Here is a 17,787-nt window from a genome sequence, read left to right on the forward strand (position 1 = left end):
TGTAGCTCCTAGAAGTGGAAATTATAATTTTCCCAACCAATTCCCACTAAATTCAAGTTCCATTCAAAGATCCCGCATTGGAAACTAGGTACTGAGTTATTTAGAGTGCACAGATGTCGCTTAAGTGCAAATTAATATTCAAACACATCTTAGTTGATGTACCCATATCTTCGTTTGCATGCATTTAGTCTGTTGATGTACGATTTGTTGGTGAAATGAACAGCTTATTGGATTTGAGGACACTTTTATAAAGATATTAGATGATATTTTGATTTAATTATAGCCTTTTACAAAACAGTTAAATACACGTTCAACATTGGTTCAAAATAAGGAAGGCGCTGCACAGACTGAAGGGGGCGGGACTTTGGAGTACATCCAAACCTTGCACCAAGCACACAAGGATGGGGAGTGATCCTCAATTAGATGCAATAATGGATATGGGTTGTGATACAATGCAGCCTAGGTACATGTTTAGCAAGGATTTTAAAGTGTCTATACCAACAAGGGAAGACTGGAAAAGAGGACCAAAACGTCAACAAGACAGCCTGATCTGGTATACTGATGGCTCCAAGATGAACTCAGGAACAGGAGCGGGCGTCTACTCCAAACAATCTGAGCACAGTGAAAGCTTAGGGAGGTTTGCAACAGTGTTTCAAGCTGAAACCTATGCTATAATCATGTGCGCAGTAAGGAATATAGAACAGGCGCATAAAAAGCGTGACATTTACATATTAAGTGACAGTCAGGCAGCACTCAAAGCCATTGCCTCAGTGAGGGTTGGATCCAGACTCGTTTTGGAGGCAATCTTGGCACTGAATAAACTTGGAAGGCACAACAGGGTGACCCTCATGTGGGTACCTGGACATACTGGAATCGAAGGCAATGAGAGAGCCGACAGTCTAGCGAGACAAGGGTCAGAGGCGGCACCTATTGGGCCAGAGCCGATAGTGCCCTTATCTATAAGCACTGTACACATGGCCATGAGGCAATATACATCCAGGAAGCACAGAGCTGAATGGGAAAGCTCCAACGGCATGAGCCACTCCAAACTATTCCTAGTTGGAAACACAAGATCATGGGAAAAGCTCATACTCAATGGAAACAGAAGGCAAGCCCGAGTGATCACGGGTGCGCTAACAGGACACTACACTACAAACCACATGCTCCACAAAATGGGCCTAACTACGGATGACAGCTGTCGAGCATGTGGAGAACATGCGGAGTCCATGAAACACCTACTCTGCGAATGTGACGCGCTAGCTAGAACTAGAATGGGTCTCCTGGGGTCGGCTTATCCGACGCCAGAAGAATATAGGTCCTTCTCACCCAAGCACTTGATCCACTATATGGATAGGATCTTTGTGGATGAGGGGGGATAAAGGTATAGGGAAGCACAAAAGATCCCAATGGGTCGACGTGCACTGCGCCCATGCGCGGCCCTAAAATAAGATAAATAAGATAAGATTGGTTCAAAATACTTTTTTATACTAAATGGCAACTAAACGAGTGTTCAACAGGCGTTTAACTTCTTTTAATAAGAACCATAGTGTTTTTAATAGCTATTATTTTACAGTCAACAGCATACTACCTATAGTTTTGTTGCATAATCGAACATTTATTATAACGTCATAGGATGCCACAAAGTTTAGCTTGATGCAACGTCATTGTACTACTTGATGTTTCATTGACAAGAAGCAGATTGATTTTTTGTTATTTATTTATAAATGAAATGAATTTACTCATTTTAGGAGGTTAAGATCACCTCCCGGTAGAATATAACAGGACTTCTCTCCATTCATCATCATCATCATCATTTCAGCCATAGGACGTCCACTGCTGAACATAGGCCTCCCCCAATGACTTCCACATCGCACGGATGGTAGCGGCCTGCATCCAGCGCCTTCCTGTTACCTTTATCAGGTCGTCGGTCCACGTTGTGGGTGGACGTCCCAAGCTGCGTTTTCCGGTACGTGGTCTCCACACAGGAGATACGTAAACGAACTAAAGTCGCTGACATAGCCCGACGGATTAGCAAGCTGAAGACTAAGTGGTAATGGGCAGGGCACATAGTACGCAGAACTGATGGCTGATGGAGCAGCAAAGTTCTCTCCATTTGCCTCTAGTAAATAAGAAAGGACCGTGCTCCTCCACTAAAAACTAATGATCTGATTATGCTTATATGGCTCTAGATCGCAATTTACCTGAAGAAATGGGATATTTATGAAACTAGCTTCATTATCAATCCCTATTTTTTAAGTGACCCCTATGAAAACAAGATTCCTGTTAAGTTTAACCGTAGTCACTTAAAGTTAAGGATTGATGGTGTAAACGGGCATAAGCCTATTCTTTAACACTTTGGACGCTATTGTTATTATGAAAGTATATTCTTAGAATACTTAGATATTTATAACAAAGCTGTTTTGTTGCTAAACGGTTCATTCAATCGTAGAAAACAACAAACGCGAAATCTGTAAACAACACTCCAAACAGATTAGCTTTTGTCCGCGGCTTTGCCTGCGTTAAGCTCTTTTACTCGTCCCTCGGGATCTTTATCGGATTTAATACGAAAATTGTAGAAACAATTGTATACAATACCAACGCCAGGAGATTTAATATTATCTGTGTATACTTCTGCAAGGCGCAGACGAGCCATTTGCGGTGGTGGTTGAGGCATGTAATAGGAGAAAGGCGATTTAGTAGTCACTTGTGTAATATTCATTTCAAGATTAGGTATGCGTTGATTGCTATAGGAGCTGAATGCTAAAAAAATTTTTAAGATTTTATCTTTATACAGTGTGAGTCTAAAGTGCACATATGAAAAGAGGTGAAACGAGACCTATTTTTATCGACCAAAAATATGTCAAAAATTATCTGATATTTTTTTTTTAATTATAGATTTTTTTCTTTCAATTACTTATTGTAAAGAAAACGTAACAACTTTTAAACTAAGAGGTATATCCCGATAAAATGAAAGCAGTAATAATGCTAAATAACAGGCGATACTAAAAAAGTACATTAAATACCCAGAAAATGCCAACAAATAATAAAAAATGATACTTTTTGAAAAAAATCTGCATTTAAATTCGTGTTTTTTTTTTGGTTATTTGATAAATTTCTCCATAAAACGCTATAAAAATCTATCGTATTACCTTTGTAAAAACGTTTACACACTGTATAGTTTATACCGGCTGTTTCGACCGCACACACTTCGTTCTATTACAAAAAGACACAAACTTCCTCTTGGATTACTCTATCTAGCGGCTAAAACTACATAAAAATCCATTCAACCAAAACTCAAGCAAATAAAAAAAACAAAAGCCATCGCTTCGCTCGTCATTGAGTCCTCTACTACCTATGTGCTGAAACTCGGAACTGTCGCGTGGCGTACTATACATTTCTGCGGTTCGCGAACTGAGTACGTGCTATGCTCAGGACGGCGCTAGCTCAGCCCATAGTAAGAATGTTTCTACCTTTTTGGCGATACGGCGACACAAAAAAGTTTTTTTTTATTATACGGATTTCTTAACAAAACTATTGTGACTTATGTTACAATAAATAAAATAAATGTACCTACAATATTTTAGCCACACATTTATTTAGCACATTTTTCATTCACAATTTTTTCTTATCACAATTATTCGTCAAACATAATATGTTTGATTTATTATTTTGTTAGCTTTTGCTTTTTTTATGCTAGAATTTGACTGCAATCGCACCTGGTGTTAAGTGAGCTGATGTCTAGGATTTTTATCCCTTTCGCACCTGAATGAAACGATCGTGAGTTTCTTCTTTGAAAAATTATAAGTTCGCGCCAAATTCGTTTCTCCGCGCCAAACCGACCTCACTTGATCGTGCGCTTATCGATCTAACCAATAAAAAACAGTTTTGGCGGCTAAATGAATCAGTAGCCGAGAGCGCACCGGAAAAATGACTGCGTTTCTTGACCCCGTCACTGGACGTCGTAAGTAATATTTATTTTATTGCAATTTTCGTAGGAATTCATTGATATTTTGATTGTATTACATCATTAAGTGTATGTTGCATCTGAGTAACTATAAATTTCTTCTATATTCTTAGCAATTACCCATTAAATTTATGAAAAAAATCCCAGCTCACTATCGTGATATCTGGGTTGCAATTGTACCAACGCATGATCGTGACTTTTAAGGTTTTTTTTTACATTTGCCATTGAACAACGACCTCGTTTTGGGCTTCCTCGACGAGGGTGACTGTTCCGAGTTGGACTTTGTCGACAACGACCAAGAGTTTATCCCTCCGCAGCCGGAAAATGATGAAAAAGCTGAAGTTGAGCTATCTTCTCCGCCTCACCCATCTGTGGCAGCTGGGCAATTGAATATCTAAGAGGAAGTCTACGTCTGATAGTATGGATAGTAGAAAAGCAGACCCATCTTGTTCTAAAAAGCCAAAGCAGACACCTTGTTCAATAGTAACTTTCATATCCTAGGATCGCAATGTACTGGCGGTATTTCACTCCTGCCCATCGTCTGCAACTTTACAAGGCGCAGGTTCGGCCTCATATGGAATACTGTTCTCATCTTTAGGCAGGTGCGCCCCAGTACCAGCTTCTCCCTCTGGACCGCATTGAACGGAGAGCAGCTTGAATCGTTGACTGCCAGGACATTTCGGATTTGCTTGACCCCTTGGCGCTGCGTAGAGATGTATCCTCATTGTGCATCTTCTATCGCATGTATCACGGGGAGTGCTCCGAAGAATTGTCCGGACTTATTCCTGCCGCCACTTTTCGCCACCGATCTACCCGACAGCACTTCCATCCACTTAGATGGTTGACAGTCCACAAGAGTACGTTTCTCTAGAAACTTCCTGCCCCGTACAACCAAACTGTGGAATGGACTGTCGTCTGCGGTGTTTCCGGACGGATACGACCTGCAAAATTTCAAGAAGAGAGCGTATCTTCACCTTAAAGGCCGGCAACGCACCTGTAACGCAAGGACAGTACTGGGGGCACCGCAATCGACATAGTAAAGTTGTACAGCCAGAAAGGCCTTTTAGTTAATTTCTTCGTTTTTGTGTTAAATTTTTGTTTCCTAAGAAACATGAGTTTATCTCGCAAATGAACATGAAAATGATCTCATATAAAATTATGTGAATCTCGTTTAGTTTCTAATTTGTCTAATGAAAGAACATTTACATTCCAATGAAAACAAAATACTGTAATGTTGTACCTAAGCTATAATGTTAGCAATTATTAAATAAGTATTTTCTAATAACCAGATGCATTTTATTTCATTATAAATATTTTTCTGATAAGCGGACATTATCATTGCATAAAAATCTCATCAAAACTTATAAATGCACGATCGTGAGTTGGTAGAAGTCAGCCCCAGAGCTCACTATCGTGATATCGACTTTCCAAAGTCCTGTTATACGCTGGATTTTTTTTACTATTTTTTACATTAATATTACCACTTCTTTGCCAAAATAATATAGTTTTCATTGCAAAACAAAGGAACGAAAATCTCAGGTGCGAAAGGGTTATATGTTGTTATTTTACTTTATATTATTATCGAAAAAATAAAATGAAAAATCAACTCAAAAATAAAAAAAAACCAAAGACGTTCGTGAGGTAAATAAATATTAGACCTTGCTATTTTAGACTGTAGTTAATTTTCTACAGTCGAAAAGTCACGTGATCCTGAAACATAACAACGCTATCATGTATAAAAAGAGAATAGAAACGCATTCACCCACAAGGGCGCGCTCCGCGGTTTGTTCGAGTTCTAAAGTGGCATAGTTAGTTTTTAAAATGCAACGGGATTACTTTAATGAAGGACCAGGTTTGTTTGTAATTAAACTTTGCAGTTCTGCAACGATTGTTGTTTGTTCTATTGTTTTTGTATTTGCTTTTAATTATCATAAAGGTTTTATTTATTTTTATTTTATTTTTCTTTATTAGGAAAACATACAGCTTATATTATGATACATGTAGAATAAAAATAATAAGTCTTACACAAGCCTATGAGTTTTCACTGGTAATTTAAAATTGAAAAGACAGATTCACAATACTTAATTATCTAACTTAAACATTTAAAACCATGGGAAAATTTTATTTGTAAGGTGTATTAATACACATTTTATGCCTTTATTAGGCCACGGAACCGCATAGGCTTCTCGTGAAATATGTCAACGTGACCATAATCACTGTCATACTTTTTGCAGGCTCTAATGACAAAACAGTTATTTCTATAATTAGTCCTACATAGTGGCGTCATAAAAGTTTTTCCGTGTCTTGCGTTAGGTCTAGAACACCTGAAAGACAACTTACTCAATAAATAGGGCGAGTCAACAATACTATTTATGATTTTATATAAAAGAAATTGATCTCTAAATTGGCGTCTAATGGCCAGGGGCTCAATTTTATCCACGGCTTCGGAATCCTTAAAACGATACCTCAAACGCCTTACAAACTTGTCCTGGATACTCTGCAAGATATTTACGTACTTTGAGTACATAGGGTTCCACACAGTAGAGGCGTATTCCAATTGCGACCGGACGTATGCATTATAGAGAAGTTTTAAGGTGCCAATATTTTTAAAATCAGTGCTTTGTCTAAAGATAAAACCCAACAATTTATATGCCTTAGCAATTATCTTATTGATATGTTGCTCAAAATATAGTCCGCTATCCAAGACAACCCCCAGATCTCGCACCTCATTTACCCTTTTTAATTTTTTTGCATCAAGTTTATAATCATATTGAATTATTTTTTTCTTTCTACTAAAGGTTATGACATTACACTTATCGACATTTAGGTACAATTTATTGAGAGAACAATATTCACATAAAGTGTTTAAATCTCTTTGCAATTTTTGGCAGTCACTTTCTGACTTTATAACTGAGAATATTTTCGTATCATCTGCATATAGTAATATTTTAGAATTTTGAAAACAATTTGTAACATCATTAACGAATATATTAAAAAGCAAAGGGCCAAGATGCGAGCCCTGTGGGACTCCTGAAGGGATGGGAATAAAGCTGGAAGTGAAACCCTTAATCGTCACAGCCTGTGTTCGGTTTCTAAGGTACGATGTAAGCCATCTGAGCAGATCACCATGCACACCGATTGCCTCAAGTTTGGATATAAGGATAGAATGCGATATTTTATCGAATGCTTTTGAGTAATCAGTGTACACAGCGTCCACCTGGAAGCCCCCATCCATAGCCTCCAATACTGTATCAAGAAACTCACAGAGATTAGTTTCTGTGGACCGCTTAGCGACGAAACCATGTTGATGGACAGTCAACAAAGGGCTCACTGCAGGATACAACGAGTCGTATACAATCTTCTCAAAGATTTTTGGCAAAACAGATAACTTAGAGATTCCACGATAGTTACGAGCATTATGTCTATCCCCACTCTTGTGTATCGGAACAACAAACGATTGCTTCCAGGTAAGAGGCATGATGCCACAGGACATAGACAAGATAAAGATAGATGCAACTGGGAGTGCCAACTGTTTACTACATGCCTTCAAAAATATAGGATGTATACCATCAGGACCACTGCCTTTCGTCGTGTTAATCCTTGAGAGATACTTCTCAACGATATCCGGCGTGATGCGTACACTACTAATGAGGGCAGCGGACAAAGAATTAGACTTTATTGACGGACTCGGGGATGATATTATAGTATCATTATCATCTTCAAAAACTGATTGGAAGAAAGCGTTAAACATATTCGAGATGGTTTGACCGTCGTTACCAACTTCGTTTCCAAGCTTGATAGTGTCAGGTATACCGGAAATACTTTTTTTAGATTTTATAAAAGACCAAAAGTGTTTTGAGCACCGATTTATGTTTGACTCGGACCTCGTTAAAAAGATTTTATAACATGAGATTTCTAGTTTTTTTACTGAGCGTCTTAAATCTGAAAAAGTTTCATAATCTAAAAGTCTACCATATGTTTTCCATTTTTTATGAACTTTGTTCTTTTTCTTTATGAGTTTGATTAATTTAAATGAGAACCAGACAGGATATTCCTTATTGTTATTCATGATCTTCAAAGGTACATATTTATCGATAATGTCATTTACTACTGAGTAAAAACTATTCAATGCGCTCTCGACATCCGAACTAGATAGATGCTGGTCCCAGTCAATGTCATCCAGCTCGGCCCTGATAAGCTCATAGTTAGCAGCGTGGAAACGGCGCGCTGTGCGTGGAGCCTGCTGGAGGCTAGCATCGTCAGATAACACCTTCGCAGCTATGGACAAAGCCGGGTGATGACTGTCCTCAGGCTCCGACAAAGGCTCAGCCCGAGTCACACTACTGCTAAAACTGGAGAGGATCAGATCGAGAAGTCTATCATTTTGATTTCGTATCCCGTTGTACTGACCAAAGCCGGTAAAAGATAGGAAAGCAAATAACTGGGAAGTCAACACGTCTCCAGAGGGATCTGACAAAGTTATACTATTAATTATATTACAGTCGCTTAGCCAAGTTGCGTTTCTTATATTGAAATCGCCAACAATCAGGTACTCATCACCAGGTCGATCTATACTTAAGTCTGACACTGACTCAAGAAACGTATGTTGTGAAGTTATTTGGTCTTTAGTCTCCGGAAAGTAGCAACAATATAAATGTAGACGCTTGGGATCGGGGCCGCGGGACAACAAAATATCTAAGTGTGTGATGTCAGCATCAGGGAAATCAGGTAATGCACCTGAACAATGCGAGTCCGTCATAAGATCACGTCTAACCGCAATTAACGTTCCGCCGCCCTTTGTCATTCCCCGCCTAACGTAGTCCCGGTCCGTACGATAAACATTGTATCGCGAATCAAACAGCTCAGCGTCAAAAATTCCCGGCATTAACCATGTCTCGCTTAGGCAGATGACGTCATAGTTACTAAGAACAAGATTCCTATAAAATAACTTCGTTTTAGTCCTTAATCCGCGTACATTTTGATAAAAACAATTTAATATTTTAATTAGCTCTGCAAATGCAATAAAATTAATTCATAATTATGTATATCACTCAATTTATAAAACCATTTATCTGATAATATTGTAATAAAAATTAAAATAATAATTAGAACGTTATAAAAAATAGTAACATCGCCAATAAAAGGAATCATTACGTCATAGTAATCTGTAACAGAACATCCCAAACGCCGCATAATTTGAATAATTCCAATAATCACTCGCAGAGCACAAGAAATAGAACCAATAAAACGCAAGTAAGAAACTCGCCGACCGTCCGGCGAGCGTAGTCTTAACAACCAGTATTTCACAAATACCGCCCCATTCACACTACACACGATCACGTCAGTAAATATGAGCGACTTTAAATTCAAACATCTTTTAACATCGGTTGTTGTGTTTGTCACTGAATCGCACAACACGCAATACATTTCCGCCCGCCCAGTCGCGGCATTAGAGACTCGCGATCCATAGCGCGCAATGTAACACTGTGACTCGCAATTACGCCAACTATCAAGTATTTTAAGGTAACGTGCATTCGGTTCCGAGCCGAGCACGAACGAAATCAAGGTCATTAGTAAGTCAGGTGTTCTAAACCCACGGGCCGCAAATAAACCAAAGTGAAATAAATTACGACATTGACACATCACACCCAAAAGCACGAGTACAATTATTATAAAAAATAAATAACTTAGTAAACTATAGCAGAGTAAATTATTACTTATATAATTTTTTTTAACGATTCAGGTGACGTAATGTGTATCACCGGAGAATTGTCAAATTTTCGAACCATCACTGTGCAATGACGAACCCAGCAGTAGGCATAATTTTTCTCCCTTGCCTTGAGTTTGCCTTGTTGAAAAAGACTTTTGTTCCTCGTAGATAGATGATCATTAAAATAAATTCTACTGTTGATACCCGTAAAACCCAAGTCATTAGCCTTGATATCCCTTAACTTGCGGAGAGATGCCAAAAAATCGTCTTTTTTATACCTTGACTGCATCTTTAAAATTATAGGTTTAGATTTTTTGTTTTCTGTGTCATTCCTGACAGCAACTCTCGTGACAAAATCTAAATCATTCTCCACATTCAACGGAAAGCCACTGCGGTCCGCTAGTGTCTTTATTATATGCACCAAGTTTTCTCCAGATTTTTGCGGCACACCATTAATCTGTATGTTTGATCGACGCACCCACTGCTCATTCTTATAACCTTCCTCCAGAATCGCCTTGACCTGTCCCTTTAGCTCATCAATATCACTACTGAGGCTCTCTACGACCGTAACTCTTGTCTCGATGTCATCTACGCGAGTCGAAAGATGATTCAGTCGTTCATTGAAGGAGTTCTTGAGATCTGAGACATCAGATTTTAACTGCCGTAGGTCCTGCTGGATTGACGTAATGGCCGACAGTTGAGTCTGCATAGCTGTTATTTTGGAAGATATATCATTCAACAGAGTTAGATGCGGTTGGTCCTGTCTGTCTTCCAGATCTTTGGCAGTTTGCTTAGGAGTAGAGAAGGAGGAGTGTCCTGGTTCCAACGCAAGGCCTGAAGAAAACCTCGAGCTGCCTGGGGTAGCAGCTAACTGTGCGTCATCAGTCTTGGAGCCTTCCATTCCCGACCGATTCGCATGTTCTTCCCTGCATGATGCGCACATCCATGTAGCTCTTCCGGAACCGAGTCTTGCGAAACCCCGTTCAGTGATACCTCCGCACGCAAAATGATACTTTTTTTTGCAGATAGAGCAGTCCGGACCATCTCCCACCGCCTTAGTACAGTTTGCACACTTAGATGTAAACATGTTGACAACCCCTGACCGTTCACTTAGCACCGTAGAATGCGTGTCTTTTCAACGAATGCTCGCGCACGACTTTTAATAATCTTCAAGCATTTTTAATAATCTTCTTTATTAAAAATGCTTTATAGTAGAGATAGATCATTTTGTTAACCAACCTAAATATTATAAAAGTCACTTCAGGGGCAGTAGGGGAATAGCATTCCATCAAAAACAATAATCCCACTATGCGAAAGTTTGGATGTCTGATGGATGTTTGTTACTCTTTCACGCAAAAACTACTGAACGGATTATGATGAAACTTTACAGTATTATTCTTTTTAATCCAGAATAACATATAGGCTATAATTTATGACGATCTGTGACAAACTAAATTTCTCGCGGATGAAGCCGCGGGCAAAAGCAAGTGTAACAATATGAGTTCCATTAATGTTTTTAGTTCAAATTCTGTTGTATGTTTATATGAAAACATAATAAACTGAAAATAGTGTCGTTTACATTATTACAGTTTTATAATTAGGCCAGTAGAATTGATAAGGTACAATCAATTGGGTCCTCATAAGTACTATTATTAATTCGTAGCCTTCGTGAAATAACTTTCAATTATTTCCAAATCACAGAACTTTATTTTTCAAATCTTCTTAGGTTTATAAACTACTAACCACAGTAATAAGAACGTTCTACGCCGGCGTGAGTCTGCGATCCCTTATAAATTGTGCGCAGAGCCCCATAACTCCCCTTTTGCTTAAAAATTCAGTTAACTCTAACTGTGTACGTGCTCTCAGAAAACATAGTGAATAGGAACATAGTAGGATTACTTCTAACTTGGTGGAAAGTAAATAAATGCACGTACTCTACGTATCTTCTGTATAATGCCTATAGTGAGAGGTCACGTCGTTTCCGAACCATAAGTCATCGCTGGGTAACACACATTGGTCGTAGACTTTAGTCTTCAGGCACTAAGGTATTTTGGACAAAAAGATGTTGCGTAGTTTCCCGAACGCTGCCCAGCCAAGTTGGTTTCGACGGCTATAGGCCTTATACAGAAGCTCAAAGTTGCACAGCGTGATGGCTATGCTCGGTGTTTCAGAAATGAAGAGATCCATAAACGAACTAAATTCGCTGACATAGCCCGACGGATTAGCAAGCTGAAGTGGCAATGGGCATGGCACAAGTACGCAAAACTGGCGGCCGATGGGGCAGCAAACACCCACAAGGTGGACCGACGACATCACGAAGGTAGCAGGAAGGCGCTGGACGCAGGCCGCTACCAACCGGGCAACATGGAAAGCATTGCGGGAGGCCTATGTTCAGCAGTGGACGTCCTATGGCTGAGATGAGGATGATGACTCTAGGTATATCCTTTTTAGGGTTCCGTAGCCAAATGGCAAAAAACGTAACCCTTATATACTCAACATCAAATAAACCGCACCTTCCGCGACGCGAATTTTAACGATTTTCTTCTGACACAATCATGGTACCCCAACAATATTGGTGTTATTTGAAAGCCCAATAAATATCCTTAAAGAAAAACACATTTAATTTCTTAATAAATGATTAACATACGAGTATACCATAAATGTGACTTGAAAAAATACCTCACTTTGGGCCCACCTATGGGATCAATTAGACCAATTTTTATGGTTATAAAACCAAATAATGATTTCACGTGTCCTCTTTAACAGATGGATAGCAATTAAACCCAACTTAACAGTTTTATAGCCATAAAAGTTGGCTCTAGCGTAACTACCTATTTTTTGAAGAAGTGACTCTGGATCCTTCTAAAGACACATTTTTGGGGTAAAAACCTTTCCTTTAATGAAATGATGGTTAGAACTAGGCTTTTAAATGGCACTAATATTGGTGGGAAGTGGGGATGCATACGTTTGAAAATGCTTGTCGCGGGAGGTGCGATTTATTTGACGTCGAGTGTAGATTCGTCATATCTGTCTGTCCGTCTGTCCGTCTGTCCGTCTGTCCGTCTGTCCGTCTGTCCGTCTGTCCGTCTGTCCGTCTGTCCGTCTGTCCGTCTGTCCGTCTGTCCGTCTGTCCGTCTGTCCGTCTGTCCGTCTGTCCGTCTGTCCGTCTGTCCGTCTGTCCGTCTGTCCGTCTGTCCGTCTGTCCGTCTGTCCGTCTGTCCGTCTGTCCGTCTGTCCGTCTGTCCGTCTGTCCGTCTGTCCGTCTGTCCGTCTGTCCGTCTGTCCGTCTGTCCGTCTGTCCGTCTGTCTGTCTGTCCGTCTGTCTGTCTATCTATGTCACAACCATTTTTTTCCGAAAGGGGGCGTCCATAAATTACGTGAGACTTTTAGGGGGGGGAGGGGGTCAACGAAAACCTCACTTAATCTCACGTAGGGGAGAGGGGGGGTCTCGGAAAATATCACGTAATTTTTCCCGCAAGAAATAGAGTAAAATTGCCAGAAAACTGGGTTATTGAAGTAAAAAAAATATATGATGATGAAATATGATGATGATGATGATGATGATGATAATGACAATTTATTCTAAACCGTCTAATCAAATTAAACTAAAAATGCCTCCATCTGCATTTGTGAACACTATAGATGCAGAATAAATGTCGGAATTAAGAAAATTCGAAATTAAAAAAAAACCTTAACGGCTCGCTATTGCGTAAAAAATTGGCCAAGTGCGTGTCGTGCCACGCGCAGTGTAGGGTTCCGTATTTGTCTGTCGTTACCACAATATATTTCAGAAGCAAGCAATTACTTCATCTAAAGTCACTGTTCATATTTTCTTCTAAGGCCCGGTTTTTTAATTCGTAGTTAAAATAACCAATAGTCAAATTTGACAGATGTCAAATGACAAGTGGTTAAATATCAGAAAAAAATGTTTTTCGAACAATGGTTAGCTTGACTTTTAGTACATTTTTAACTATTAGTTAACATTTTGTTAATATTTAACCATTAGTAGCAAAATTTAACAATTTGTTATTTTAACTATAAATCAAAAAACTGGGCCTAAGGAATTTATACTGGTTAAGAAAATGTATAATACATGAGTCAAATGACTATTACTCTTAAACTAAGTAATGTATCTTAACCGTTATAGTTTTCCTTGAAAAAAATCATCAATCACCCACTTTACATGCAGGGGAGCTACCCTAGAATTTTTTTTTTTTTTTCAAAATTTTATTTTACCGTTTTGTCGGCGTTATTAATATACATACCTTCACAAAATTACAGCTCCCCAGTGCCAATAGTTTCCAAGCGAAACCTCGGACAGACAGACAGACATATCGAAACTATAAGGGTTCCTTGTCAGGACTACGGAACCCTAAAAAATGACATTACATACGTATGAAAATATTATGTATTCGTAGTTAAAGTAACCAATAGTCAAATTTGACAGATGTCAAATGACAAGTGGTTAAATAACAGAAAAAAATGTTTTTATAACAACGTTTAACTTGACTTTTAGTACATTTTTTAACTTTTCGTTTACATTTTATTAATATTTGAAGCAATTGCTTGTCTTACTAAACGACGGGAAGCTACGGAACCCTGCACTGCACGTGGCACGACACTGGGTTACTGATTTTTTCATATAAATCTAATAGACTCGAAGCATAGACATTGCAAAATAGGCATTTTATTAAATATCACGTGAGATTAGGGGGGTGGGGGAGGGGGTCAGGCAAAATCTCACCAAATCTCACCAAGGGGGGCGGGGGGGTTGAAAAATGGCCAAAATTGTCTCACGTAATTTATGGACGCCCCCAAACTATAAGAGCTATACTGTTGAAACATGGTAGGTAGATGTATTCTGTGAACCGCATTAAGATTTTAATGCAAAAATAAAAAAATAATAATAAATATTGGGGGCTCCCCATACTTCAAATTTTTTTTTTCACCAAACACCATACCTACGTGTGGGGTATCTATAGATAGGTCTTCAAAAATGATATCGAGGTTTCTAAAATATTTTTTTTGTAAACCAAATAGTTTGCGTGACAGACGCTTCCAAAGTGGAAAAAAGATGTGGGCGCCGCAGGACCGTTTGTATCCTTATGGATATCCTTGGGGAGGCCTTTGTCCAGCATTGGACGTCATTTGGTATAAATGAACAAACGAACTCTACGTATTTAAATCGGGACGATTCGAATTTCTATTTAAATTTTATGATACTTTTTTGTGAACTCCTCCAGCTAAACATATAGTTTGTATTACGAGGGACTTTTATAACCGGCAAGTTTTATTTTAAGTAAAACGTCACAGTGATTAAGAAAATTCATTTGTTGTCACCTTTTGTGCAAAGGGTGCCTTCTGAATCCACCTTTGGCCATATACTCGTAAGATATAGCTCGATACTGCGGTTTCTCTCGACTTTTGGTTCCGGCGCCCTAATGGGTTCTAGCCGTACTTGTTTCTGATCTTAGAAACTCAGGCTTTAAACTACTTTTCTAGATTGAAAAGGTTTCGATTTTTATTTTTAAGCATAATCCTATAGTCATAAAATGTAGGTAAACCAAAAAGTATTTAAATTCTTAGTTTACGAGAAAATCTACATAAAATAAATACCCAGATGTAAAAATAAAGAGAACTATAAATTCTGTGCACACAAATATTTATATTGTGCAGATATCGAACCCGCAAGTGGTTTATACAGTGTGAGTCACGTTAAAGTGTACATATGAAAATAGATGAAACTAGACCTATTTTTATCGACAAAAAAGAGGTCAAAAATATTTTGAGATTTTTTTTTAATTTTTTATAGAATTTTTTTTCTTCCAATTACTTATTGTAAAGAAAACGTAATAACTTTTAAACTAAGCGGTATATCCTGATAAAATATAAACAGTAATAATGCTAAAATATAACAGGCGATATTAAAAAAATACATAAAATACACAAAAAAGGCCAACAAATAATAAAAAATTATACTTTTTGAAAAAAATCTGCTTTAAAATTTGTGTTTTTTTGGTTATTTGATAAATTTCTCCAAAAAATGCCCCTATAACAGGTGGTTTTTATTACTTTGTATTATTCTCTATCGTATTATCTTTGTAAAACCAAAAATCGCATGTCTCTATCCCTATCACAACATTTGCTATGATCGTTTACACTTAACGAAAACTCATGGTAAACATATTGAACAACTTAAAAATATATTGCACATTTTCAAACACCAATTAAACGGCACGTATGGTTCAATACATACAAACCGGGTCAGGACATTCTATAATTCAAAAGCGTATCCCGTTTCGACCTATATCGAGGAGCATAACTCATAAATGACGAAAGCGCATCAGAATATACATTTTCGTTACAAAATCAACTCTATTACTACGACATAAGATGCTACAGTGGTTAGCTTGATAATATCATATTCCGTAGTTCGTTCATATTTTCGCCGAAACATGCTATGGGAGTTGGGAATACCAGTAGGGGAGGCCGAGGTGAGTTGTAACAGAGGAAAGTTGTGACACTGTCCATTTTTTAACTCAAGTATTAACTACTAGCGAGCTCGTTACAGTCCACGTTTTTTAGTTCAAGTCTCAAACTACCGACGATCTGGTGAAGGTCGCGGGAATAACCTGGATGCAGGTAGCGAGGGACCGATCGTTGTGGAAATCCTTGGCCTCCTAATAACCCTAAGCTTTTGTCCAGCAGTAGACGTCATTTGGTTGAAACGACGACGACTCAAGGTACCAAATGCGCGCTGTTGCGAGCTCGCTGATAGTTAATAGGTTGCCAAAAATCTACAATGTCACAACTCTCCTCTGTTACAATTCTCCTCGGTCTCCCCTAGGAATTATAATATCAAAGACGGTACTAAAAAGTACAGCATGATACAAAATAAATAATGCAATTCGCTCGGGCATTGCGCCTAAGGCAGGGATTCCCAAAGTATGCTCAAAGCCTGGTAAGCCGTAGAAATACTGGAAATCAAGGTCTCCGGTTCAATCTAAGTCAGTTGGCCACTAAACTCCTTGCCCTGTCAGGGTTGACGTGGAAGAAAAGGCTGACAGACTAGCAGCCGCTTTACGGGCAGTGTCTGAATTAACAAAAGAGAGGGTCCGAATTAGACGACCGGTCAAATCAGAAGACCTCCGCTTCATAAGAGTCATGATGACTCCACAAGAGCGCGAGGTCTCGATCGCATTATCGTCAAAAACAAATTGCCCACTTTAAAACATATCAGTAACCTAACTACTTTCAACTATCAATAAAAGTGCTAATGCCCGTTTTCACTATCAACCCCTAATTTTTAAGTGACCCCTATGAAAACAAAATTCTGCTTGTGTTACCATTGGTGTCACTTAAAAATTAAGGATTGATGGTGAAAACGGGCATAAGTATTTCTTTCGACTGTATCTTTTTCAATGGGCAGGGCGTCGTGACACAATGCTCTTTGTAACGGCGTCGCGGGATGAAAAAGATTGGGAACCCCTGCCTAAGGAATAGACTTCAAACGGAATGACTTATGCTGGAGCCATGACTGACAATGAAGGCCCAGGGGTATTGTGAAAATGTGCATTTCCATTTGAGGGCCAAAGAAAAGACGCTCATTATGCAACGTAATGGACAATGTAGAGATAATAAGGCTGGATGTAGACAATGTATGCGAAATATTAAGACCTTTGTCTTTTCATCGTCGCAATGTAAAATATCTAATATGTTTTTATTTCCAAATTTAATTTTGATTAGGTTTGAACTTGTAAATAACTTTTTTCTTTGAAAAATAACGCCCGTGTTCACAAATCGAACGCACACGGTTGAATAGAGCTCTGTGATTAGTTCGTGTTTCACCCTGTGCGTCCACGCGCACTGTGAGACCTCATTTGCATTGTACCTAATAAATAGTCTGTGGTTAACGGTAGGCAGATTCGAGTCCTATCAGAGATTAAGGATCCCGGATCAAGGAACAATACATAGGTAGGTATATTATACTCTTCTTATACAATAGGTATTTACGATATTACTTGTACCCCAATTTACTTAAAAAAAGACTAAGCTGGGTTGCACCATCTTACTTTAACTTTGACAAACGTCAAAAATCTGTCAAACTCCATAC

At 38.6% G+C, this 17,787-nt stretch overlaps 1 protein-coding gene across 1 annotated transcript; it reads left to right on the plus strand.

Annotated features, from left to right (window-relative positions):
• The first annotated feature begins 401 nt into the window (after window positions 1–401).
• On the plus strand, window positions 402–1,379 carry LOC135080266 (uncharacterized). Its single transcript, XM_063974953.1, has one exon. It carries the CDS (start codon window positions 402–404, stop codon window positions 1,377–1,379), a length of 978 nt encoding a protein of 325 aa, XP_063831023.1.
• Window positions 1,380–17,787: the final 16,408 nt, after the last annotated feature.

The sequence above is a fragment of the Ostrinia nubilalis genome, chromosome 17 (genome assembly GCF_963855985.1).
Source record: "Ostrinia nubilalis chromosome 17, ilOstNubi1.1, whole genome shotgun sequence".
Taxonomy (NCBI): Eukaryota; Metazoa; Arthropoda; class Insecta; order Lepidoptera; family Crambidae; genus Ostrinia; species Ostrinia nubilalis.